At 47.3% G+C, this 27,123-nt stretch overlaps 1 protein-coding gene across 12 annotated transcripts in view; it reads left to right on the top strand.

The window, feature by feature from the left end:
- SRGAP2 (SLIT-ROBO Rho GTPase activating protein 2) overlaps positions 1–27,123 on the top strand; it is a 254,066-nt gene that overhangs the window by 208,016 nt on the left and 18,927 nt on the right. For all 12 annotated transcript variants that reach the window (XM_006052794.4, XM_006052792.4, XM_006052793.4 and 9 more), the window contains 6 exons: positions 876–903; positions 2,577–2,601; positions 8,127–8,187; positions 16,927–17,004; positions 17,934–18,068; positions 19,691–19,796. In XM_006052794.4, the coding sequence (XP_006052856.1) occupies positions 876–903; positions 2,577–2,601; positions 8,127–8,187; positions 16,927–17,004; positions 17,934–18,068; positions 19,691–19,796 (433 nt within the window). The remainder of the gene's footprint in view (positions 1–875; positions 904–2,576; positions 2,602–8,126; positions 8,188–16,926; positions 17,005–17,933; positions 18,069–19,690; positions 19,797–27,123) is intronic.

Below are 27,123 nucleotides of genomic sequence, written 5' to 3'. Positions count from 1 at the left end.
CCGCCCTTGCAGTTGCCTTTCCAGGAACGTGGGAGCTGGTCTGTCCTCCAGCTCAGTTCTTGCTTACACTTTGCCTGGTGTATCTAATACAGTCTCATACAGACCAAGCTCAGTTAACTGTGGACCCAAAAAAAGCAACACAGATTACATAATGGCCCAAGTTTTTTAAAAGCATGAGAATATTTCAGATGAATGTTAAGATCTTCAATCTCATTTTTTAAGGCTGGCTGTGATCCTTTCAATTTAGTACTAGGGCCCACTGTTGGATCGAGAGCCCCAGTCTAATAGCAGTATCAGCATTTTAAATCTCATGCAGCCCAACCATACTGAGGGTTTAGTATCTAAAAGGAGAGCTTCCACATATGGAGCATATTCTCCCCAAATAACTATTCCTTCCTTCTTCGCCTTCCACCCTCCACCCTCAAACACACGTGTGTGTGTGTGTGTGTGTGTGTGTGTTCATATACTGAAGGGCAAGCAAGCTTGTCCCTCCCTCCCCGCCATACACACACCAGTACACAGAGAAGAAAAGCTAAATTTCATCTCTGGGAAGGTTTCTAATAATTTGTTCTCTGAGGTATGACCCGCCTTACTATTTTTCCCTTGTGTCCACCCGTTTTCCCGCTGGGAAGCAGACTCAGCAAGCCCAGTGTTTCAGGACACCAGCAGCCCTGGGCTGGGAACAAGCAGCAGGAACAGCACTTGCCCAGAAAGAGGCCCTGGGTGCTGGCTTCTTTTTCGCCTGGAAGTCTAGTCACAGCGTGAGGCTAGAGGCTCCCTGGGGAGAAGGGCAGACACTGTCATTCCTGGGAGCAGCTCTCCCCTTTCACCTCATTTGCTTCAACACGTGCTTTTTGCCTCTGTCTTTCCAACAGGTCAGCGGACAGACTGCAGTCTGGCCAGGTAGGTGTGGCCTGGGACAGCCCTGGGATGGGTGGAGAGAGACCCTTCCTGGGTGGGTAAGGAGCCAAGGAGCTGAGCTAGGGGCGTTCGTTGGATGGCCTAGGAGTGGCCTAGGGCTGGGGTGGCTTCCATCCCTTTGCCTTGCTGACCCCATCTGGCCTCAAATGGAAATGAGGTTTGCTGAGCAGAACTGAGTGAAGGGAATTACCATTTGCTGAAATAGTCCCAGTGACCTGAAATGGTCAATGCTGGAGGACCCTGGAAACCTCACCTGAGTGTCTAGCCTTCACCATGTGGGTTTTGGGAAGTCTCTGATCCAGGGAAGGAAGATCAGAAGATAGCCTTTGACCTGAAAATTTTTTTTATACATGGAAAAGATGACAGCCTCTAATAGTGAGTGTCGCTGGATAATGAAATATTACATTGCATTGCTCGCCCACAGCATTGGTACAAATCCTCGCCTGATGTACAAGTATGCAGCCCTCCCAGTCTTTCCCCACCTTCCCCGCCCTCCCCCACCCCAGCCAAATATTTTCCCTCTCAGTCATGGAGCTGCTATGAGAAAACGCATGAGTTGGCAGATAGCAAGGCTTTCATTCAGCCAGTGGTTCTCAGATGCCTACAAATGTGCCGATTTAACGGGGGAAAGAGCTTTCATGAGCTGGACTCCTTAGAGACCCCGGGTTAGCCCATTATATATAAACCACTTATATCTGCCAGCACATACAATAATCATGAGGTTGTTTACAATTATAGGCTCATTATTCAAAAATGCCTTCATTTGCTTTTCATCGTTTTGTCATTGTGGATTACAATAAAGATCCCATTAATATACTAGTCTCATTGACTGGAGGGAATCAGGATAATGGGATTCTATCTTCTTGGTGATAGAGTCTTAGTCTGAGTTCACCTGAAGTTCCATATCTGCGGAGTGAAAAGAGCTGAGCTGAATTTCCTTATGCTGTGTTTATTCACTGTGTGACTTTGGGCTGTTCTCTTCCCCTCTCTGAACTCCAGTTCCTCATCTATAAGACAAGAGAGAGCATTCACCTAGATCCAGGAAGCTCTAGGATTCCAGAGAGTTCCTTAAGAGCAGCCTAGTGGAAGGGGCAGACGGTGCCCAGCAGCCCAACTCTGGTCCCTACCTCCTACCTTTGCTCAGAGAGATAGAGCTGCTCTCCTTGCTTGGGATGTTGCTGTCTGAATCAAATTCCCTTGGAGAAAAGGCTTCCAAGGCTAAACACAGCCTGAAAAGCATTGACCTATGGAATCACCAAGATTCCTTCCAGTCTGGACCCTCTACCCTCTAAATTCCAGGAAAATCACTCCCTAACTTTTCCCTAAGGATTTTCAAAAGAAAGAAAACCATAGCTTCCTTTGGTGTTTATTAGTGTCTCCTTGCACACAGAGGTCTTCCTGTTGTCTGACCCATACATATTTTACTGTGAATTGAGCCAGTTCCCTCCGAGTCTTCTTTTGAATGGTGGCAGACATTAAAAGCAGAAACCGCTAAGCTTTCGTGAAAAGCGCTTGATTGGGCTTTATTTGAAAGGTAACTTACCAAGTCTCTTAGCCACTTCTGGACCTGAGCTGATTAATGTGACTTATTTCATTAGCCACCTCACAGATTGTTTTTAATCCCGTTTTCTCTTTTTCCTCCCCATTGACCACAGGCGTAGCTCAACTGTGAGGAAACAGGTAAGGACCCTGCAAGAGCCAGGTGTGTCTGGTAAAAATGGTGACATCCCAGATATTTATGGAGCTCCACGGTGGATGGGGAAGACACTTTCCTGACTTCATGCTAGCGTTTGGACTGTACAGTTTAGTCATAATGCATGCACGCTAAGTTGCTTCAGTCGTGTCCAACTCTTTGCAACTGTATGGACTGGAGCCCACCACACTCCTCTCTGCATTGAATTCTCCAGGCATGAGTACTGGAGTGGGTTGCCATTTCCTTCTTTGGGGGATCTTCCCGACCCAGGGATTGAACCCACGTCTCTTATGTCTCCTACATTGGTAGGCCTGTTCTTTACCACTAGCGCCACCTGGGAAGCCCCTTAGACATAGTCTGTTTAATGTTGCGGCAACTTCATTGACTTAGTAGGGCAGGGATGGGTGTCTTTCTGACCTGGTTCTCTCCTCTCTGGCCATTTACTCTCTCTTATATACTAGAGATCTGGTTTGACTGTGGCAGATTGGGCCAGAACTGTCTTTGAAGTTGCGCCCCTTCTCTAGGAGACCACGAAAGAGGGAGGGGGTAGAGAGAGCTCAGAAATGTCTCTGTGTCTACTCAAGGGAAAGCTGATCCAGGCTTTAAAAATCATTTTGGGTAATTCGCAGTGGCTGTAGCCACAGGGAGATAATGGAATGTAGTGGTCTCTGTGGCCATGGCAGCCCCCTGCAGGATCTTCAGCCGATCTCACTGCTTCAGCTGGCTGGGCGGTCCAGCTGGGGAAGTTGATAACACAGCCGCACTTGACTTTGCTTTGTGGTCATGGTTTTTTTCCCTTCTCAATTTTGTATCTCCTTTTAATGAGAACACCATCAGATGCAATTACACATTTTTTAAATTATAAAAATGTCATTGCAGTTCTCTTTCCTCTTGTTCCTCTATTTCTTTCTTCTCCCCCTTTCTTTCATCATTTCATTTAAAACTAGAGAGGAATGAAGTGCCTCCCAGAGACCATTTATTACATTTAAAATTAATAGGTGGATATCTTAAAGAGGGAGCAAGCCCTGCCCATCCCCCCCTGCTGCCCCCTTCTTCAAAAGTAAGAATAGGATTGAACTTGAAGTTTGTTCCTTTCATTTCCTGGACTGAAACTGAGCCTCCTATGAGGAGGTGGAGCCTGGGTGGGAGGAGTGCCAGCGGCCACAATTTGGCGGTATGCGTCCCTGGTTGGACTGTAATCAGGGAGGAGTGGCGCCCATCTGGTTTTCAGCCTGCTGTGCCTAGCGCACTTATCTGGTACTAGACTCGTGTAAGAACTCGGTTCCAAGGTGCACCCAGAACCCCAGTCAGGTAAAGACCTTGTTTCATTCACTTTTTTCCCAGCAGGTCAAATCTAATGGTGGGTCAGTGTTTTTCTAAAATACTCAGGAAGGTAAATAGTAAGTAACTTGGAAGAGACATAATCTTATATAAGTAACCAGGAAATATAATTTGTTTGGTTGTTGATGGCAAATCGGCCAAACAAGAAGAAGAATCCAGTAGCTTTTGTTTTTGAGGGTCCCCAATGGGTTCCAGTCATTTTTGACTCCACCAAAAGTCCACCATCTGACTTTTCTTTAAAAAAAAAGAATCCTCAACTGCTTTTTTCTAAGCTTTCCATCCTCCCATCAGGCCCAGAATTTTCTCTTTCCTGTTACTTCCATATCTTCTTTCCCAGCCCATCTCTCTGTTTCTCGAGTTGTAGGCATTGCCCCATGGTTTGGCCCTCTTTTGACTTGCCTCCATACTCTTTGCCTTGTCACTTGCGTTGCCTTAGATGAATCTACCTCTCTCCTTCCCAAGGTGTCCACTTGTCCGGTATTGCTGTTGTTCAGAGTCTTTGTATCCAACTCCTAACTAATAGGCAGGACATTGGTGCTCGGGAGTTGAGTTGGCCCCCCCCGACCCTCAGTGTCTGTCTCCTCAGCTTTCCAGCCACATCTTCGGTTCCTTAGCGCCTCTCCTTACTTCTCTCCTTCTCTTACGGGGGACCCTCCATTCCTCACAATCCCTGAAGCCCCACATGTGAACGCTGATGCCTCTTTTTTTCCTTATTACCGACATCTAATCAAGTGTTTTCTCCCATGGTGAAAGTGGAAATCTGACAAGTGTATCAAAGATCAGTACCTGGAGAAATCCACGCACGAGGAGTTATGCCAAACGGTGCCACATTTAGACAATTTCTGGCCACCTTCTTGATTGTTTTCCCCTGCAAATCACTGGGCCCCTGCTTTACCATCTTTCCCAAGTTGTGTTTGCTACATTTCTCCCTCCACTTTTGGTTTAAAGTTCCTTTCTTCTGATTGAATGGAGATTTGACCCAGTTATCCTTCAAGACCCCTTCCAATCCTGGGCTTATATGACCAAAAAGACTATAATCAGAAGAATTAAACTGACATGGATTCTAACACTGGAGGAGGGAAGCGGAGAGGAAGAAAGGGAGAGACAGGCACTGAACAGGAACACACAGAGACCCTGCGCAGTCAGCTGTGTGCAGCATGATCGATGGCCAAGTGAGAGTCCTCACCGGGCATGTCCTGGGGAGTGAATTCACTCAGACTTCAGAAATATTACAAGAAGAGCATCTGAAGCCTTCATGACTTTGTCCAGTATTTGTTTTCACTGGACTCTTAGGCTCCACTGGAGCAGTGGGGACTGGGGGAAATATGCCTCTGCAGTAGGACAGGCCCCCTCTGGTGCACTCTTGTCTGCAAGAGGTTATCCTCTGAACTGCTTCTGATGTACCACTGGTAGCCACGGACACGCAGCTTAATATCTTTGGTGCTCTGCTTTCTGCAACCCTGAGCACTTCCCTTTAACTACCATTGATGTCCCTTCTCCCACAAGTCTAGGCAGGATTGTGCACTCACACAACTCGTTGAAGCCCAGAACCTGTGCTGCCTGACCTCCCTCCCTCTGGATCTTTATTATGTTTAAACTTAAGGCCAGAAAAACTTTATATACGCTCACATCGTTGTCCTCATCACTACTGCTACTATTGGTAAATGACAAGTATAATAATGTTTGTAAAGATAGAAAAGACCTCCAAAAAATGGGGTTTGGGAGTTTTTTATAGTGGAACCCATTTTCTTCGTTGGTGTATGGAAAAGCTGATGAAAATTCTTCCTCTGAGATCATCCTAGGCTGACTGGTATAATTAGTGATGGCAAAAAGAAGGCAGACGCTGGCTACTGAAGGCGGAAGGCTGGAGGCAGCAGGCGGGGCTGGGGTCGTGAGATGAGCGTTTGGGTCGCTGAGGCCTTCGTGACTGCAGCCGCAGCGTGCCTCACTCCACTCCCTGTGACAGCATCATGGGCTCCCAGCACACTTGGGAGCGGCTCTTCTGTCAGCCTGGCTTCTTCATGAGGGCCAGTTGCTTCCCTGATTGCAGCCAAACTCCTGGCTACAGTAGAAAATTCAGAGCCAGAAGAGGGGTACAAACAAACCTGTTAAATGGACAGAAGTCACAGGACCCACCCCAATGGAGAACTTAGTCTCTGTCCTGAACATCTGAAGCCCTTTCTGTTGTGTTGTTTAGTCCTTCATTCGTGTCTGATTCCTTCGACCTCGTGGACTGTAGCCCGCCAGGCTCCTCTGTCCATGGGATTTCCCAGGCAAGAACACTGGAATGGGTGCTGTGTCCTCCTCCAGTGGATCTTCCCGACCAGGGATCGAACCCAGGTCTCCTGCAGGGGAATGCCTCCCTGAGCCACCAGGGAGGCCCAAAACCCTTTATAGCTAGGTTTAAAGTCATTCTGCCTCATCCCTTTCTTCCTTAGAGCTGAGGTATTAATGCATTTAGCGGCAGTAGAAAACCCTACTGATTTTCAGTAATAGTTGGTATTCACACCCGGCTATGTTTGCCAAGCTCCCGGGATGCAGTATGGGTGGTAGTGAGATGTATGGTCTCAGGGGGAGACTGCCCAGATTCGAATCCTGGCGTCTGTACTTACCAGCTGTGTCCATAAGCAGCTATTTCACCTTGCTGAGCCTTCATTTCCTCATTTGTCAAATGAGGATAATATTAATACATACCCAGTAGGGTTGTTACCAGGAACCGCCCATCTAAATCACTTAATACATGACCCAACACCTCTATAAATTCTTTTGTAAATGCAAAGTACTATGTTTATGTGCCAATAGGAAATACTACTCTCCTCACCACCAACCCCTCCCCAGTTGGTAGATATCAAGTTAAGGCCCAGAGAAGTTAAATATATGGCAGGGTTGTCCAGCATAATGGCAGAGCGAAGATGGACATCTGGGAGGCCTTAGTTTAGTACCAATTAGTCTCTACTGTGTCCAAGAGTTGGTTTTTTCTTGCCTTTTATTCCAAACAAAACCCCATCCTGATGCTCCTGTGGATTCATCCTGCTACCTTCCACTGATATTAACTGAACACCTGCTGTGTGAAAGCATCCTAGCCAGCACTGGACACCAACAACTGACACGGGGGCTGCCCTGTGGGGCGCGAACTGTAATGGTGGCAAAATGCAAACAAACATTTATACCCACACAGTCAAGTCATCATCAGGGGTGAAGGCCAAGTACAGGTACCGAGAGGGCCAAGCACAGCCCCATAGAGACGGGCTCTCATCTCGTCTGGGGAGTCTAGAAAAGCACTCCTAAGGAGGTGATGCTTTCCCTGAGACCCTGTGGGTGGGGGTCCAGGGTGAGGAGAGCTTCCAGCAGCAGGAATGACTCCCTCAAATCTATGAGCAAAGGAGGACTTACTGAGGAGCAGAAGAGGGACCAGTGTGGCCGAAACAGAGTTGGGGGAGGAGCAGAAGGGGGCAAACCTGCATAAGATGCGCCCCTGGACACACAAGGCTGCGTACAGAAAATAATGAGAGGGCTTTGAAAGAGTTTAGCCTGGAGAGTAACTGATGAAATGTGCACTTTTAAAGCACCTGCAATACGGGAGACCCAGGTTCAATCCCTGGGTCGGGAAGATCCACTGGAGGAGGGCACGGCAACCCACTCCAGGATTCTTGCCTGGGAAATCCCATGGACAGAGGAGCCTGGTGGGCTACAGACCATGGGGTCACAAAGAGTCGGATACGACTGAGCAGCTAAGCACACAGCACTTTTAAAGATCACTAACCATGTATAAGGGAAGAAACACTGATTTGTAGTATGACAGCGGTAGGAATGGACATACTGATGGACTGGGCTGGGTTGGTGGCAGTACAGATGGAGGGAAATAAATAGACTTAAGGGATATTTAGGAAGTAGAATATATTATCTATTGATTGATTGTATGGCCAGGTGTAGGGAGCTGGTTTGGAATAAAAGATGACTAGTTCCATACAGGACGTGCTGAATGTAAGACTTCTGTGTGAAGCATTCCAAGTGGTTGTGTGTGTGCTTCGGGGCTCAGAGCACAGGCTGGATGCTTCTTGTGGTCAGGCCTCTCATCCAGCTGAGACAAGCTCCACACAGTTTTGGTCCTTTTTCCCTGACCCTGGGCTATCTCTGAAGATTCTAATGCTGTGTTTCTCTGGCTTTTCAGGATTCCAGCCAGGCAATTCCTCTGGTGGTAGAAAGCTGTATCCGGTTTATCAGCAGACACGGTAAGCAGGATTACAGCCTTGTCATATTTGTGCAAAGTTGGAAAGAACTTCCAGGAATTCTTTGCAGAGTGAGAACAGAGAATGACTTCCCATCCTGACATTCTCAGAAAAGGAATAAAATCTTATTTGTTCACATAATGTTTGCTACCTCAGAATGGCCACACCTAAACACTGAGCGAAATGTATCATATGTTTTTAACCCCCAGGTGCCTTAGCTACTAACACACTCCCTTTTCCAGCTTGAGAGTGAGTTTTAAGTTATAGCTATCACGTGGGTAAGTCTAGCTGGCCCGAAGTGGTCATGTTCGTTTCGCCATCACTCACCGTCTTTGCCTGTGTTCTTATCTCCCCTGCACTGCCTGGACCATTATGTCACGTTGGCTTTCTGCAGCAGACTGCTTTGAAAATAAGCTCCTTTTATACTATTGCATTGACTCGTGGTAATATTCAGTTTTTGTTCTGGTTTGGTCTTATTGGTTACGACATCTCCAGAGCTCAGTGAGTCGCTGCCCCTAAAGTTGTAGCCAACATTTAGAGTCTGCAGGGGCTGGCTCCTTCTCAGCCTAAGTCAGATCACACTGTCTTCTGCTTGGACGAAGCTGAGGCTCATAAATTCCATTCCTCACCAGCTCCTAGGCTGGTTGGACAGGATTTAGGGAAAGAAATGAATTACCAGAGAACCAGTCTTCCAAGTGTAAGAGTGTTTAGAAAGCACAGATATCTGAGCAAGCGCCATGAAGATTTCTAGGAACTGGCTATCAGAAGTTGTTTTCAGATGCTCTGCTGACAGTTATACGAACACTAACAGAATGACCTTCTTGGAACTAAGGAAGTATGTAGATGATCACTTCTCTTGATTCAGAAGCAACCATTCTCTCTCCCTTCCTCCCCTTCCTCTTTCCCAATGAACTGGGACCTTGCCTGGGTTTGTTTTTAGAGTAGTAATTATTTTAGCATGCTTATGACTTATCCTATTCTAATCACTACAGTTTTTTCATCATATCTCCATTCACTAGAAGTACTCTTGCCTTGAAAATCCCATGGACAGAGGAGCCTGGTAGGCTGCAGTCCATAGGGTCACGAAGAGTCGGACACGACTGAGCGACTTCACTTTTCACTTTCATGCACTGGAGAAGGAACTGGCAACCCATTCCAGTGTTCTTGCCTGGAGAATCCCAGGGACGGGGGAGCCTGGTGGGCTGCCATCTCTGGGGTTGCACAGAGTCGGACATGACTGAAGTGACTTAGCAGCAGCAGCAGCAACATCATTATGTAGAGCTATTGAACAATCAGCAACTATTTATCAAGCCAGTTTTATAATTAAGTGTTGAGTGTCTCATGTAATTTATCAAATACTGTACTGAGAGTGAAAAACAGGATGGCTGTCTGGGTACAGGGTGACTGTAAGTGTGCTGCTTGTTTACGCTTGTGTCCGCATGGCTGGGAGCTGAGGCCCATGACTACCGCCCAGCATCACGACAGAGTCCTGCACCACGGAGGAGCAGCCGAGAAAAGATCGGTCAGTTTTCTACTGAGAGTGTATCACTTTTATACCATCAGAAAGCCAGAAAGTCATGAGTCAAACTGTTGTATGTCAAGGACCATCTGTATACTTGTTGACTGCTCATTGTATACCAAAAAAAGATCCTGTCCTCCTGAGCCTTATATATGTCAGGTGTTGGTGAGGGTCCTGAAGAAAAGTAAAACAAGGGGAGGAGGTGGAGAATGGAGCGGGGATACTGTTCTAGGCGGGTTGTTCAGGGAAACCCGTAGGTCACCTAGAGTGACACGTGAGCAGTCCTGAAGGAAATGAGGGAGGGGCCGCGCGGGTATCTGGGGAGAAAGAACACCAAAGGCAGAGGTCCTTGGCACATACAAGCAAGCACGCAGGATGCCAGTGAGGCTGGGGCAGTGAGTGGAGAGGAGAGTGGCAGGAGATGAAGCCAGAGCCCCGACTCTTAGGGTTTCAGCGGCTAAGGTAGCTGTCTGGGTTTTGTTCTAAGTGAGCTGGGAAGCTGTTGGAGAATTAGGAACGGGGAATGATCTTTCTGAAGGGTCACAGGCGGCTGTGTGGAGCTAAGACTATAGGAAGAAACAGGAGGCTGCTGCAGCGGGAAGACATGGCGGTCACCCGCCCTGGGCGTCAGCTGTGGAGTTGTTGACAAGTGATGGGTTCTGGGTGCCATGGCTTGACTGTCCCTGCCCCCATACAGGCACAGTCCATGTGGAGGCCAAAACTTAGCACATTTCTGTGGTGAGGCTCTGGAGAACCAGGCCTGCTCCCATGCTGCTGATGGGAATGAGAACCAGTACGACCCTTCTATAGGGGAGACTCAGCAGCATCAAACAAAATGACGTGTGTGCTGGTTTTCTGAGCCAACAGTCCTTCTAGGGATTTACCATGAAGATACATCTCCAAAATACGGAAATACATGGGCACAAAGTTATTTATTGCAGTATCGTTTGTAATTGCAAAATATTAGAAACAACCTAAATACCATACTGGATGAATAAAGAATAAACTATAGTATATCTGATAGACAGAGTGCCTGAAGAACCATGGACGGAGGTTCGTGACATTGCACAGGAGGCAAGGATCAAGACCATCCCCGAGAAAAAGAAATGCAAAAAGGCAAAATGGTTGTCTGATGAGGCCTTACCAATAGCTGAGAAAAGAAGAGAAGTTAAAGGCAAAGGAGAAAAGGAAAGATAAACCCATCTGAATGCAGAGTTCCAAAGAATAGCAAGGAGAGATAAGAAAGCCTTCCTCAGCAATCAATGCAAAGAAATAGAGGAAAACAATAGAATGGGAAAGACTAGAGATCTCTTCAAGAAAATTAGAGATACCAAGGGAACTTTTCATGCAAAGATGAGCACAATAAAGGACAGAAATCATATGGACCTAACAGAAGCAGATGATATTAAGAAGAGAATACACAGAAGAACTGTACAAAAAAGATCTTCATGATCTAGATAACCATGATGGTGTGATCATTCACCTAGAGCCAGACATCCTGGAATGAGAAGTTAAGTGATCCTTAGGAAGCGTCACTACAAACAAAGCTAGTGGAGGTGATGGAATTCCAGTTGAGCTATTTCAAATCCTAAAAGATGATGCTGTGAAAGTGCTGCACTCAATAGGCCAGCAAATCTGGAAATTCAGCAGTGGCCACAGGACTGGAAAAGGTCAGTTTTCATTGCAATCCCAAAGAAAAGCAATGCCAAAGAATGTTCAAACTACTGCACAATTGCACTCATCTCAGATGCTAGCAAAATAATGTTCAAAATTCTCCAAGCCAGGCTTCAACAGTACATGAACCATGAATTCCAATGTTCAAGCTGGATTTAGAAAAGGAAGACGAACCAGACCACCTGACCTGCCTCCTGAGAAATCTGTATGCAGGTCAAGAAACAATAGTTAGAACTGCACATGGAACAACAGACTGGTTCCAAATAGGAAAAGGAGTACGTCAAGGCTGTATATTGTCACCCTGCTTATTTAACTTATATGCAGAGTATATCATGAGAAATGCTGGGCTGGATGAAGCACAAGCTGGAATCAAGATTGCCAGGAGAAACATCAACAACCTCAGATATGCAGATGACACCACCCTTATGGCAGAAAATGAAGAAGAACTAAAGATTCTCTTGATGAAAGTGAAAGAGGAGAGTGAAAAAGTTGGCTTAAAGTTCAATATTCAGAAAACCAAGATCATGGCATCTGGTCTCATCACTTCATGGCAAATAGATAGGGAAACAGTGGAAACAGTGAAAGACTTTATTTTCTTGGCTCCAAAATCACTGCAGATGGTGACTGCAGCCATGAAATTAAAAGATGAATGCTCCTTGGAAGAAAAGCTCTGACCAACCTAGACAGCATATTAAAAAGCAGAGACAGTACTTTACCAACAAAGGTCCATCTAGTCAAAGCTATGGTTTTTACAGTAGTCATATATTGATGTGAGAGTTGGACTACAAAGAAAGCTGAGTGCTGAAGAATTGATGCTTTTGGTGGTGTTGGACAAGACTCTTGAGAGTCCCTTGGACTGCAAGGAAATCCAACCAGTCCATCCTAAAGGAAATCAGTCCTGAATATTCATTGGAAGGACTGATATTGAAGCTGAAACTCCAATACTTTGGCCACCTGATGTGAAGAACCAACTCATTGGAAAAGACCTGATGCTGGGAAAGATGGAAGGTGGGAGGAGGAGGGGACAACAGAGGATAAGATGGTTGGATGGCATCACCAACGCGATGGACGTGAGTTTGATTAGGCTCCATGAACTGGTGATGGGCAGGGAGGCCTGGCATGCTGCAGTCCATGGGGCCACAAAGAGCTGGACACGACTGAGCAACTGAACTGAACTGATGGTATATCCACACAGTGGGAAACTATGCAGCTACAAAAAATAATAACAATAATGAGGAAGAATTCCGTGAAATGACCTGGAGAGCTTGCCAGGATATATTGTCAAGTCGAAAAAAGCAAAGTGCAGAAGAGCATCTCTTGCATGTTGCCTTTCAGGTGAGAAGGAAGAGGATGTAAGAATATAACGTGTCTTCTCACTTCCGCAAGAAGAAATACAGGAAGGACAAATCCAAAATCTAATATTTAACTGATTATCTGCACAGATGGGTGGAAAAGGGTGAGGATGGGACATGGGGTTGAAGTGACATTTCTCTGACTGTTGCTTTTTGTGCAGTTTTGACTTTTAGAACTACATGGGTGTTTTCCATACTCAAAAGATAAATATATAAAGCAAGGATGTGGGTAAAACCCCAAATGGAATACAAACAGTAACAAACAAACCTAACTGTGTTGCAAATGAATAACACTGAGGAGATGAGGAAGAAAATAATATAAGTATCTTTGAAAAGCAGTATTTTGATAACAAGAACTGTAAACAGATAATGCACAGTAGTTGGTAATTTTTTTTGTCACAGGGTAGTGAGCTAGAACTAGCAATTCTGAAGCCATTTTATAAGATGGAACAAGTTCCCTGGTGGTCCAGTGATTGGGACTCCACGCTTCCACTTGAGGGGGCACAGGTTCAATCCCTGGTTGAGAAACTAAAATCCCAAAAGCCTTGTGGTGTAGCCAAAAAATAACTGTTGTTCAGAAAATTGAATTATTTCCCCCTAAATAGGGATTTATGGTATTACTGAACTCCCTAAACATGATGGGTGATATTTGTACATGTGATTTAATGGGGATAAGGTCCATAATTTTTGTTAGCCCCCAAAACATCTGTGGTCTACCAGTTGCCAAAATTTGCACATCCTTACTATCTTCATGTTCCCTGGGAGGTGCTAGTGAGCTTCCCTGGGGGCTCAGTGATAAAGAATCTGCCTGCCAATGCAGGAGACGTGGGTTCAGTGCCTGGATCAGGAAGATCCCCTGGAGGAGGGCATGGCAACCCGCTCCCGTATTCTTGCCTGGAGAATCCCATGGGCAGAGGAGCCTGGCAGGCCATGGTCCATGGGGTTGGAAAAGGGTCGGAACAACTTAGTGACTAAACAACATCAACTATATTCTGCATGCACGCATGCTAAGTTGCTTCAGTCATGCCAACTCTTTGTAACCCTATGGACCATAGCCCGCTAGGTTCCTCTGTCCATGGGATTCTCCAGGCAAGAATATGGGAGTAGGTTGTCATGCCCTCCTCCAGGGGATCTTCCCAGCCCAGGTATCGAACCTGCGTCTCTTATGTCTCCTGCAATTGCCAGGTGGGTTCTTTACCACTAGTGCCACCTGGGAAGGCCACATTCGTTCTAGTCCCCATTGTATAGATGGGAAAACTGAGGCTTGCCTGTAAGTGGTAGGTCGGGGTGATCCAGGAAGACTTAAAAGAAAGGAAGGGATGTGAGGAACAATTGAGACTCACTCAGGATGGGAAAACCCCACCGTTTTCATGAGGAAGGGAGCAGAGTCACGTGAGCAGAAGCTGGTGTAGCAATCATTTCGAGACTTCTCTAGGAGAGCAACTCTTGGCGACAGCTAGATCCAGCTGAAAATGGAAGGTTTTGTGCTGTTTCCAAGTAACTTACCCAAGTCTGACTGGCTTTATGCTTTTATGTTAGTCAGCACTAAGGAAAAACGAGAACGGTCATGCAGGTGTCAGCTGAGGGATGTGAGGTCTTACCTGCATTATCATAAAAAGCCAACTGCTTTTCCCCTTCTCTTTCTGGAAACCCACCATTTATTAATGTTCCTACTTTCAGAATCATCATCTGAAGATTCTGTCTGTTGAGCAGGAACACACATTGGCGCTTCTGAAGCCGGGTTCTCAAGGGGACGTGGAAACCAGACTGAAAGGAACCTCAGTGTGTCTCAGGCCTCCTGCCTGGTTTTCATTCAGCTCTCCCATGATTTCTTCTGGCCCTGGGCTTGTGCACCACACTGGCCTGTCCTTGATGTCTAATCTATCAAAGCGTGCCGAGGCGATCCTCTGTCAGCAAGCTGTTGGCTCCTCCAGTGACACTGAAGAGCCTGGTCCCTGAGATGACAGTTCCTTATATTTTACCGTGGTTTTGACAAGTCACTGAGTATGTGACTGTTTCTGTCAGAAACTTACTGTTCATGTTCTGTGTCTACACAGCATTATCTGGCTGTTACTCCCCATTGGTAACTACTGTAATACAGTACTGTTACTTTGGGGTCCTGACTTTGCCTGCCATTCTGATTCTGTGAGGGATAGTCTGGAAAGTCCCCTACAGTAACAGACAACTTCAGTCCTATTACACACGAAATAATTAAATTCCCTGTGCTTACTTCTTACTGTTGCTTCAGTTGGATTCAGAATTCAATCCTGGCCAGTGTAGTTTACTTCAAAGTAGATAGAATTCATTCACCTCCCCTCAAGAGGGGAGTCCCAAAATAGTGGGAAAAATGTAACATTATTCTCTTTTGTTTTCCAAAAAAGAAATGTGTTTGAGATTTGAAAGTTTCAGTAGATCATGCAGTAAGAGCAGGACTTTAATAAAATTGAGCCACAGGGCTCGTGAGAAAAACTAGACAGAGCTGATATGAGGAAAGATGCTAGTTCAGTGCAGCCCCAGGGCTCATGCTTCCTGGATCCACCCCTCTAGCTTTGAGTTGCATGTGTGGGGCTCTCGATGAGCCATGTCCATAGTCAGACTGACAAATGAGATCCCCCCCCGCACTTGCACTCCAGTAGGCCCCACAAGCCTGGTGTTAAGGAGTGAGTACCTGATTGCAGCCAGAAGGCCTAGTTTTGTGTCCTGACTCTGGTTCTTATCATCTATATAGTCAGGCAGGTCATCACTTCTCAGTCCTCTATTCTAGAGAATGGGCTTCCTGGTAACCCCTGCCTTGTGAGCCTATAAGCACATGAGCAGTCACCACACACGTTAATTTTCCATGATTAGTTTTACTGCAACAAACTTCAAAAGGACACAGTTTTCGTGCACGCTATTCTAGTGTGGTATTCAGGAATGCTGCCTTTAGAGTCAGGCTGCAGTGAAGGACCAGTAGCTGGCACAGCGCCTGTGATACTCGCTGTGGACTGATCGCTCGTCTTTTTAACTTCTCTGATTTACAGCAGTGTATTGCTTTCAGGTATACAGCAACGTGATTCAGTTATATATACACATATATCTGTTCTTTTTCAGATTCTTTTCCCATGTAGGTTATTACACAATATTGAGTAGAGTTCCCTATGCTGCACAGTGGGTCCTTGTTGACTGTCTCTAACAGTGTATATATGTTAATCCCAACCTCCTAATTTATCCCTCCCCCCACCTTCCCCTTTGGTAACCATAAGTTTGTTTTTGAAGTCTGTGAGTCTCTGTTTTATATATAAGTTCATTTGTGTCCGTTTTTTAGACTCCACATGTAAGTGATAACATATGATAATTGTCTTTTTCTGTCTGAGTTAACTTAGTGTGATAACCTCTAGGTCTATCCATGTTGCTGCAAAATAGCATTAGTTCATCCTTTTTATGGCTGAGTAATATTCCATTGTGTATATATACCACATCTTCTTTATCCATTCCTCTGTTGATGGGCATTTAAGTTGCTTCAGTGTCTTGGCTATTATACATAGTGCTGCAGTGAACATTAAGATGCATGTATCTTTTTGAATTATGGTTTTTTGGGAATATATGCCCAGGAGTGGGATATATGCCCAGGAGTGGGATTGCTGGATTGTATGGTAGTTCTAGTTTTAGTTTTTTTAAGGAAACTCCGCACTGTTCTCCATTGTGGCTGTACCAATATGTCTTCCCTTTCTCATAAGTAGTGAGAGCACTGTGGCCTAGAACAGCTGAACAGTGTTAGGATAGCTGAGGTACTAATTATGGTCCCACACCTCGGGAAGCTCTGATCGTGTCTCATGGCTTGCCTGCCATGCTCCTGGATCACGTCCCTGATCCTGGGGGATAAGGAGGTGACAGAAATCACCTCTCTACTTTGTGGGAGGGACAGAGAGGCAGAGGCTGGAAAAGGAACCTGCTGCACAGACTTGGTCAGAATCAGAAATGGCGTAGACTACTCTTCCTTTGAAGTCTCTGACTCGGTGCTTTCTTATGGCCAGTACCTCGTATTCATTGCAGTGACCTCTCCACCATCCCTGTATAGGCTTTCTCCTCTGGCCTGAAGAAAAGAGACAGGATGCTTAAATACACACTGGCTGGGGAGATGGACACTCAGCTAAGCTTGGTGCTGTTGTTGTGAATTTGCTTTTTTGTCTCCTTGATCACTGTTCCCTGTCTTTCTAGGGCTACAGCATGAAGGAATTTTCCGAGTGTCAGGATCCCAGGTGGAAGTGAATGACATCAAAAACGCCTTTGAGAGAGGTGAGGAAACAGCCTTAAAGATAAGGCCAGACATTTGCCAGTCCCCTGGGGTAGTGGCTCCACCCTTTCTTCCCTGAGAGGTACCCAGAGTCAACAAGCCAGCCTGCCTCCCTCTTCAGCCCAGCCCCTTCCCTCTGTAGACATCCTCCCCACCCACCCTCCCAGATGTGCAGGGAGATGCCGGGGACGTCCCAGTTCCCCCTTTCCCAGCCCCTGTCTTCCCTCCTCTCTCCTGCGGACAGTCCACCCAAACCCAAGAAGCTAACCGTGATATCTGGGCAGTTTGCGGCTCTACCTGGAACCTTGGTGGCAGAGCAGACGCGCCTGTTGACGTAGCCCATTTATTATCTTGTGGGCTCTTAAGGTAGTGGGCAAGCTTTGGCAATTTCCATGCCTGTAATGGAATATATAGTTTCAATTTGAGGTTGGTCCTACCATTAAATCTAATTACGTCTGATAGGAAATTTTCCATGGGGAGCGCCAGCATGATCGGTCTCTTGCAAGGAGGTGTGCTTAGTTGGAGGCCGAGAAGGAGGAGAGCTAGTCAGAGGGGCTGGCCTCCCTGGCCTCGTCTCCCTCCCCTCCGGGCTCAGTCCCGGCCTGGCCCGCTTTCATGATGCTTAGGAGAGAGCCGGTTGCCGTGTCCCTTCCCTGGCCCATAGGAAGCGTCCCTGAGCTAGTCTGGCACACGCAGATTCACGTTAATGGTCGCCTGTGCCCCTGCTCTGACCCCAGGGCCCCTGAGCCTGAGCAGCCTTTGCTTTTTCTAGCCCCTGGTTGCCCTGCTCAAGGCCACCATGCTGAGCGGAGAGCTGAGGGACTTCAGTGAAAGCTTGAATAGGGCACTGCTTCCCTACCAGCTCTGCTTCATCCTGCGTGTTTTTACCGCTCTCACTCTCTCTCCTTTTTGGGGGGTTTCTCACCCTCAGGAGAGGACCCCCTGGCTGGGGACCAGAATGACCACGACATGGACTCCATAGCCGGCGTCCTGAAGCTGTACTTCCGGGGGCTGGAGCACCCGCTCTTCCCCAAGGACATCTTCCACGACCTGATGGCCTGCGTCAGTAAGTACCCCAACCGCAAGCTCACTTCTGGGCCAGAGCACCTTGTAGCAACAGGGAAATTTCCGGGTTTACAGTAGTTTTTTCATTTCCCTCTGTGAAGTTTCTCTTCCTTGTTGTAAGGGAGGAAAAAGTGACTTTTCAGGAAGGATCTGGACCGCAAGTCAGAACTCCTGGTTTTTCTTTCTGATTCACTTTAAACTGCTTTATTTTGCTGGGCTTTATCTCTCTTAATATGTTCATATAGAAAATACAGTCCTTCTCAGCCATTAGAAGCTTGTACATTAGTACTTGTGCTTTTCATGATAGAAAGGGAGAATACATGTGTTACAAATATTTCCTGCTTGTTGCTTTAAGTATGACATGACTTATCTGTGAGATGTGTTAATATGTTTTCTTCTAGGAATTCAAGCCCTCTGCAGATTTAAAAGTAGTGATACGATATTTTCTCAGAGAGAGGGAGTCCCTACGTTTCTTTACATAAAACAGATATCTTAGAATTTCTCTGCCTCTTACTCTAAAATTTGGGGCTTGAAAAGCTGCTCCTGGCCATTTATTATACTGGGACAACCTCTCATTTATTGTCCATGGAAACCTGGATTAATATTAGGTCGTTCTGAGAGCAGACTCCATTGAGATCATGGTTCCAGAGGCTGGAGGAGGCAGTTCCTTTGAAATGAAGAACAGCCCTCCCCCCAGATCAGTGAAGGTCTTCATCCCCACCCCCAACGCTCCCGCCCCCAGTTTCCAGTTTGATTTGCTACCTCCCCGGAGAGCTCAGGAAGCCAGCTCCTTGCTTTGTTGACTTACCCGCTGTTTGTTGGAGTCCTAGTGGACCTGAGTTCTGTGGGTGACTGAGTAGATGCACCCCTCACGTCTTCATGTCTCCTTCCAGGATGGCGCCTGGGTGGAACATCCTAAGAGAATGGGGGTTGCCAGGATAGTACAGGGAACCTAGGCTGCCCAGTCCTCCCCTTGAGGTGTGCTCCTGATCCAGTATCTCCCACTTGGTTTTCACGGAAAGGTTCTCATAGGAAATGACAGTATCCACATGGCACAGCGCGAAAGCGGGAAAGCGGGTCCTGGGGAGGTCTGGGCCTTGGGCCATACCTGGAGTCAGGAAAGCTCTCTGGTTTTCCCCCAGTATCACTACTTGCACGGGGGCCTGCCAGTTCTTGCCTCTGGCCACCTTCTGCCATCCCTGCTGCAGATAAGAAAGTGGGGAAGAGAAGCCAGACTTGTCCAGGGGCTGAGGGGTGCGCGTGTGGAGCGGGCAGGACGAGACCTGGGCAGCGCCCCCCGACACAGGCCCTCCAAGGCTGGGGGACAGTCACAGCCGTTTCTGGGCAGCTCTTTGTTTTGGTGTTGTAATAAGGGGGTGGCGGATGCTGTGGGGAGCTTGCCCAACCCTTCTGTGCCCAAGGAGCAGACATCTTCAGTCCTGCCCCAGTGAAGGGTCTAGAGCCCCACCGCCAAATCCCCACCGCAGGGAGCCCCTCACACTGGCCCAGTTCTTTGTGGGCTGGAACCAGCCGCTCTCTGTTGTACCTGCTGCGAGTCAGGGCCTTCTGACCACTAGTCCCTGGGATCCCAGTGGAGGGTAACACGTGGCTTTCTTCTTTCAGCAATGGACAACCTGCAGGAGCGAGCTCTGCACATCCGGAAGGTCCTCCTGGTCCTCCCCAAAACCACTCTGATTATCATGAGATACCTCTTTGCCTTCCTCAATCAGTGAGTAGACTTCCCTGGGAGCAGCTGATCAGCCTTGGCTTCGGCCAGTGAATGTTTATGTGGGGACCTATGTTGGTCCCTCCAGACCAACAAATACTTATCGAACACGTGCTGGGCGTGGTTTTAAGATGTAAAAATGCATTGTGAAATAGAGACAAAAGCCTAGATATCATTTGGCTCATGTTCTAGCAGAGGACACAGACAATAACAGACACGTGAGGTAGTGATAGGTGCTTAGAAGAAGAATAAAGAAATGCAAGTGAAGGGTCAGGGCAGGGGTGACGGAGGGGAGCCGGCACAGAGGGGTCGTCAGCAAAGGCCTCTCTGGGGAGACAGTGTATGAGCAGCAGCCTCAGTGAAGGGAAGGAAGGAGCAAGGGTCAAGGTCATCAGGCTCACGAAAGTCGTGGCAACAGTGGGTTTGGATTTGAAAAAGCCGTTGGAAAGTTTTAAGCAGAAGAGTGTTGTGATCTCATTTTCTAATTTATTTTTAAAAGCTGCTTTGTGGAGAAGTTACTGTGCAGTGAAGTGAAGTTACTCAGACCAGTGAGGGAAGGGTGGAGGGTGGGGGAAGGGTCAGGTTTGGGATCTATTTGGAGCACCCCCTGTACGGGACCTGCTGATGGGTAGGGTGTAGAAAGAGGAAAGAGAGAAATTCCGAATTTTTGTCATGAGCAGCAGTGGAGCTGGGGAAGACAAGACGTGGATATGCTAATGTGGATATGTTAACTTGAGACACCTACTAGCCCTCTAGGTAGAGAGTCTAAGTAGGCAGCTGCCTCCCCCAGGCACCTCTGTCTTTACCCGTTGCTTTCACCGCAGTACCTCCCGCAGCTAGGCCAGAGTGTATTAGTGAGCAACTTGAGGGCTGGATAAGGCCCGCAGGTGTGTTCCCTTTAAATCCACTGTGTCTTGAAAGCATTGGAGCATTTAAATATTGGGAGATTTTACACTTTTAAAAAATCTGGATTTCTGGCTTCTCTTGAGAAAATCATTAGATCTGGCAGTACTGGATCTGACAGCCATGTGGCTGCAGTGTCCTGTGGAGTAAGGGCTGCTGCCCGGATGTAGTCCAGGGACCCCAGTTCACCAGTCCCATTTCTCCCCGATACCCTCCAGTGCTGAGGCTGAATTCAGTTGAAATTATCATCTCTCTGGCTTTATGCCTTTTCATATAGTGGGGAAACATTTCTATAGGTCTTTAAATCTATTTTTTTTTAAAAGGTGGGGGGAATAAAACTTAGACTAAGGGTGTTTTAGCTGTTATTTCTTTGTGAAAATGAAGAATCTTCCTAGTGGGTTAGTCTCTGCTTCGATGGAATACACGTTCACAGGCCATCTCAGGAGCCTCAGCCTGCCTGCAGAGGCACCCGGGTCAGGGGCCGCCGCCCCAGCCTCCGCCCTGTTGCGGCCCGCAGCCCGCTGCCTCCCCACGCCTGTGTCTGCACCGTTCACTGGCCGAGCCCTGACTCGGCGCCGCCACTTCTTTTAGTTGAGAACCCCTCATGACTCATGCAGGGTTTCACAGGCTGCCCATTTCAGGCAGACAGAAATAGAAACCCTGGTAATGACTCTCGAGCCCGTCGGTCTCCTCAGGACCACCAGGCCACCCTCGTCTCCCCTTGTGGACTGATACCTGGCCTCAGAGAGCCCGGTCTGCTCCCCAGAGCAAGAAGCAGGATGGCAGGGGAGTGGGCAGGGTTTGGGGTGACTCTGTGTGTAAGCACAATGCGCCCACTCTCTTCCCCACATTTTCTTCCTGCTAAGTGGAGGGGCGGGGGAGACAGTAGAGTAAGCATCGTAAGAGCAGAAGATGGCCACTGCTGAAGGAAACGTGGAAAATTGTACCAGTTCAGTTGATGACTTTTGTTGTGTTTAACTTCTCTTTATGGTTAAAAAAAGATTCTCATCCAAGTATTTCATTGAAAAGATGCAACATTAATGCCACAATATTTCCAAAACTGATAAATGGACACAGCTGATAGAAAAGGCCATTTCTGCCTGCATGAGAAGGTGACAGGTGACAAGTGGCCAAAGTTGGCAGACAGTTCCCATGGAGACTCTGCCTGGGCCCCGACTTTAGGACCTCTCTCCTTTGCTGTTATGTGTCCTGAGGGTGTGTGTACTCTATTTCTGGCTATGGTCTTTTTTGGGGTTGTACAATCCTCTAGCCAAAGGAACTCAGAACTGAGACAGATAGGTAGATAGACAGACAGACAGATAGGTATGAAACTCCTTGCACAGTACACCAATGCTCTGTGGACTTGACCGGGTTCCACATGTTTCTGTGTCGCTAGTGTCCAGTCCACTGCATGAACCTTGAGTACACGCCTGTCCAGTGGGCCTTGCTAATGATTAACATTATACTTTCTTAGCATCTGCATTGACTCTCAATTACTGTGTAACAAATTGCCCTAAAATTTAACAACTTCAAACAAGAGGCCTTTATTGTTTAGTCCCAGGTTCTGTGGGTCAGGAGTCTCGGTGCAGCTTAGCTGGGGCCTCCGGCTGCAGGCTTCATGAGGTTGCAGTGAGTGTATAGGGGGCAGGGCTGCAGTTTCTTCTGAAGGCTCGACTGGGAAAGGACCCACTTCCAAGTTCTCTTGCACGGTGTTGGCAGGACTCGGTTCCTTGCAGGTTGTTGGACTGAGGGCCTCCTTTTCCAGCTGGCTGTTGGCCGGAGGCTTCTATCAGTTCTTCGTCACATGGCCTCACCTCCAGAGCTGTGCATGACCTGGCAGCTGGCTTCGCTCCAAGCAAGGGAGAGATCATCCAAGACAGCAGCCAGTCTTTGTAACCTAATCTCAGAAGTGACAGCCCATCCCTTCTGCCAGCTCCATTCACTAGAAGTGAGTCACTAAATCCAGCCCACACACACAGGGAGAGAACCACACAAGGCTGTGCGCGCCAGCAGCAGGGACCGTGGGGTTCATTTTAGAGGTTCCAGCCTCAGCAGCTGTACCACCCGGTGGGATTTTGCCCTAAAACAAACTGCAGGTAACTCCCCCTCTCAGCTGCTGATTCTGCTGCTTTCCTTTTGAAACCTGATTTCTTCAGATTTCTTCTTTCTTTTAGTCTCTTGCTAATCAAGTGAGGTCCACAGACCAGCAGCCGCAGCATCACTCGGGAGATTTTTTTTTTTTAAGTCTCTCAGTCATGTCCAACTCTTTGTGACCCCAAGGACTATACAGTCCATGGAATTCTCCAGGCCTTCTCCAGAGGATCTTCCCAACCCAGGGATCAAACCCCAGGTCTCCCCACATTGCAGACTGATGCTTTACCAGCTGAGCCACTAGGGAAGCCCAAGAATACTGGCGTGGGTAGCCTATCCCTTCTCCAGGGGATCTTCCCAACCCAGGAATTGAACTGGGGTCTCCTGCATCGCGGGTGCATTCTTTACCAGCTGAGCTATGAGGGGGAGGTTGTGAGAAATGCAGAATCTCAGCCCCTCCTCCACTCCAGCCCCATGGCCTCTGAATCAGAATCTGTATTTTGACAGAATCCCCTGGTGAGTCATAGGCACATGAAAGTCCGAGAAGCATTGTTCTACATCCTCAAATGTTGCTCCATGATCTGGAAAAGGGAATTGATGGTGCTTCTCTCATTGTTAAGGCGCCTCAGCTGGTCTCCAGAAAAGCTGAGTCTTCCTCTAAACTTCAGCATTTCTAGGGCCTCCCGGTTTGGGAAGATTCTGTCTGTGCTGCTCTCCTGACCTTCACAGGAAGTGTTTTAACCTCTGTATGCAAACGGACAAGTAGAATTGTGACTGGACTGTCTTGGAGGCTCACAGATACTCATGTGTTTACTCACTTATTTATTTAACATGTATTTATTAATCATTTACTGTGTGCCAAGCCCTGTTTCACTTGCTGGCTATCTAAGATTGCATCAAACCGTCAAAGTTTCTGCCCTCATGGAGCCTATGTAGCACATAGAATTGGAGGAAGACAGGAAAAACTAATAACACGTGTCGTATGTCAGGGGATAAGGGCTGTGGAGAAAATCTAAGCAAGTTAGTGAACTGGAAAGTGTGAGGGTGTGCCCTGTAGTGCGCAGTGGTCAGGCCGCCTCGCTGAGCAGGCGACAGCGGGCAGTGCTGTAGGAGGAGGACCAAGAGAGAACGGGGTCCCGGAAGACACACCACATGTCTCAAGGAGGCTAAGATAATGCGAGACAGTCCAGCTGAGGAAAGGCCCGAGAACTGACTGAGCTGCGTGGCTGTTGCTGGTGACCTTGACGTGTGTTATCGTGGATAGGGGAGAATTCTGACGCATCAGTTCAAGCGAGAAGGGACGCTAACTATGGATGAAACGCGGTGGATCCTGCAGTGGGGTGGGATTCAGCTAAATGCTACGTAATTTTGAGCAGGTTAAAGTGGTGGCGCTTGTGTTGTGTGTATTTGACCACAATAAACGGGGAGGGGGACAGCAGGTGAGTGAGTCTGCTGGGACCGCCACGACGGCGTACCACAGGCTGAGAGGCTCAAACCACGGAAGTTGGTTTCCTCACAGTCTGGAGCCCAGCAGTCCAAGGTCAAGGCGCCAGCAAGGCTGGCTTCTGGGGAGGCCACACTCCTTGGCGTGTGCACGGCCATGGCACGGTGTCCTCACGTGGCCTTTCTTCTGAGCCCACTGGGAGAGAGAACTCGGGTCTCTTTTCCTCTTCTCATGAGGACACCAGTCCTGTAGGGTTTGGGCCCACCCTTATGGCTTCATTTAACCCGTAGTGTCTCCTTCAAGGCCCCATCCCTAAATGCAGTCATACTGGGGCTTAGGGCTTCAACAGATGGATGGGCGAGAGGGGACTCAGTCCATAACAGCAGGGGCAACAGAAACAGACAACTCTCAAATAACTGTATGATAGAGGAAAGAGAAGTAATTCGGTGTGCATAAGGGGTTAAGAGAGAGTTTTGTTTTAAGATGCACGTTTGTATGCTAGTGGGGATGGCCCCATAGGGAAGAAATGATGGTGGAGGAGAGAGCAAGGGAATTGCTGGAGTGATATTCTTAAGGAGGGGAAAGAGGATGGGATTCACTGCATAGGGAGAAAGCAGGCCAGTCACCAGACAAGGGAGCATGGAAGCTGGGACAGGTGGCCTTACAGGAGGGGTCAGCGAGGGATTGCCTTTGAAGGGCCATCGGAAAAAGTCAGCCATGTTCCCTTCCCCTTCTCATCGCTTAAGGAGCCTGTTGGGGAAGTCTGTTAAATCACGGGTTTATGGCTTCTTAGCCCCACATTTTGCCTGGGGCTGTGGTGAATACAGTTTCTCTTCATCCCTTTCAAAACCTGAAATCCATCCTGATGCATAATATCTTACCCAGAGTCTGTTGGTTGTTGCCAAATCAAACCCCCAGGGCCTGTGAAGTTGAAGGTTTTTAAGTGAAATATCATATGTTTCAAACAGTCTGTTCAAAGCTTCTTGCTCTCCCTGAGGATTTAAGGTTTCGGTTTGAGGATGCAGAGCCCTCAGCTTGTTAGATAATGCCTGTCAGGAGGAGAAGACAGTGGACTCCTGTAAACCAATTACTGCCAAACTTTAGCAGCCTTGCTCTCCCTTCCCTGACTGGAATAGGAGGTGTTTAAGAACTATTTTCTGTAATTTTCAAGTCCAGTTTGCTTGTTGACATAGGATCTGCAATTCCAGTCCAGTGCCAGGCACAGTGCTAAGTGCTTTACACATATTACTTCACTTAATCTTCACAACAGCCCATCATGGAAGCACGTAATTGCCCCATTTTATGATGAAAAGATTAGGGAACTAGGAAAAAACTATGGTAAGCAATGGAGCTAGTACTCAAAACCAGATGTGCTTGATTCTAAAGTTCTGGGATGTTTTGTGTTTCTTTATAAATGTAATCAGAGAGACAAATTTGCATCATTTAAAAGTAAAAAGTCCAGAGAAGTGCATGATAAAAAACAAGCTTCCCACACTAATCCTGATTTTCTCATTGCCCCCAAAAAGCTTCTGTTCCTAATCACTACAGTGGACCTTTTGAAGGTGCTCAAAAGAAGATGAGCTTAAATCAATTAGGAGAGTTCACTCCTATTATGGATAGAAACTAAAGAAAATAAGTACAGCTCTTAGAGGAGATGGCATGTATAGAAGTCGATGGTGGTGGTTTAGTCACTAAGTCGTGTCCAACTCTTGCGACCCCACGGACTGTAGCCCGCCAGGCTCCTCTGTCCATGGCATTCTCCAGGCAAGGATACTGGAGTGGGTTGCCGTTTCCTTCTCCAGGGGATCTTCCTGATACAAAAAAAAAAAAAATTTTAAGAAAGAAGGAGCTGTTACCATCATTATCCATTTTAGATATTTCTTTTAAAAATAAAAATCCAGTGTTTTAAGTCTTATACTAGGTACAACCTTCATAGTCTTCAAGGATTACTAAAACTGTTGTATTATATCCAAAATTGTGTGCATTTGTTATGTGCTTGTGTGTGAATTTCTCTGGGTAAGAATCCTTAGTTTTTGTCAAATTCTTCAAGAAGCCGCTGTTTCTCGAGTAGTTAAGAACTATGACTTTACCCCCAAAACTTAGGTGTTCCAATTGTAGATTGGAAAAGAAAGAAAGATCTTGGTCTGTATTTTAATGGGAGTAAGAAATGGACCTGGATCCATAAGAAGTAGACCCCAGTCCACAAAGACATGTCCTCTCCAACCCTTAGAGTCCCTTGGACTACAAGGAGATCCAACCAATCAATCCTAAAAGAAATCAGTCCTGAATATTCATTGGAAGGACTGTTGTTGAACCTGAAACTCCAATACTTTGGCCACCTGATGTGAGGAACGGACTCATTGGAAAAGATCCTGATGCTGGGGAAGATTGAAGGCAGGAGAAGGGGATGACAGAGGATGAGATGATTGGATGGCATCACCGACTTGATAGACATGAGTTTGAGTAGGCTCCAGGAGTTGGTGATGGACAGGGAAGCCTGGCGTGCTGCAGTCCATGGGGTCACAAAGAGTTGGACACGACTGAGCGACTGAACTGAACTGAACTCCAGCCCTGGTCATCATAGCCACCTAGGAGCTGGGCCACCGTTTTCTTAGAAGACAGGAAAAGACTTCTCATCACTCACAGAGCTTAAACTAGGAAGCTCAGGCCTAGCGTTTATTTCACTTTAGCCACCAGGCTTCCCAGAAACTACTGTTTTTTCTTTCAAAACGTTGTCAGATCACACTAAAGAAGCAGGGCCTTCCTCCTCCTTGTTCCTCTGTGAGGCAGGAGCCAGTCAGCCTGGGATGAGCCACCGTTCTAGTCTCACGGCACCTCAAGCCTCTGTTGTCCCTGCTGAGGTTCCCATGCTAATTATGTCTCCTGTCTCTC

This window comes from Bubalus bubalis, chromosome 5 (genome assembly GCF_019923935.1).
Source record: "Bubalus bubalis isolate 160015118507 breed Murrah chromosome 5, NDDB_SH_1, whole genome shotgun sequence".
In the NCBI taxonomy this organism is placed as follows: domain Eukaryota; kingdom Metazoa; phylum Chordata; class Mammalia; order Artiodactyla; family Bovidae; genus Bubalus; species Bubalus bubalis.
The sequence above is the reverse complement of the archived record's forward strand: the minus strand, read 5'-3'. Positions and strand labels throughout refer to the sequence as shown.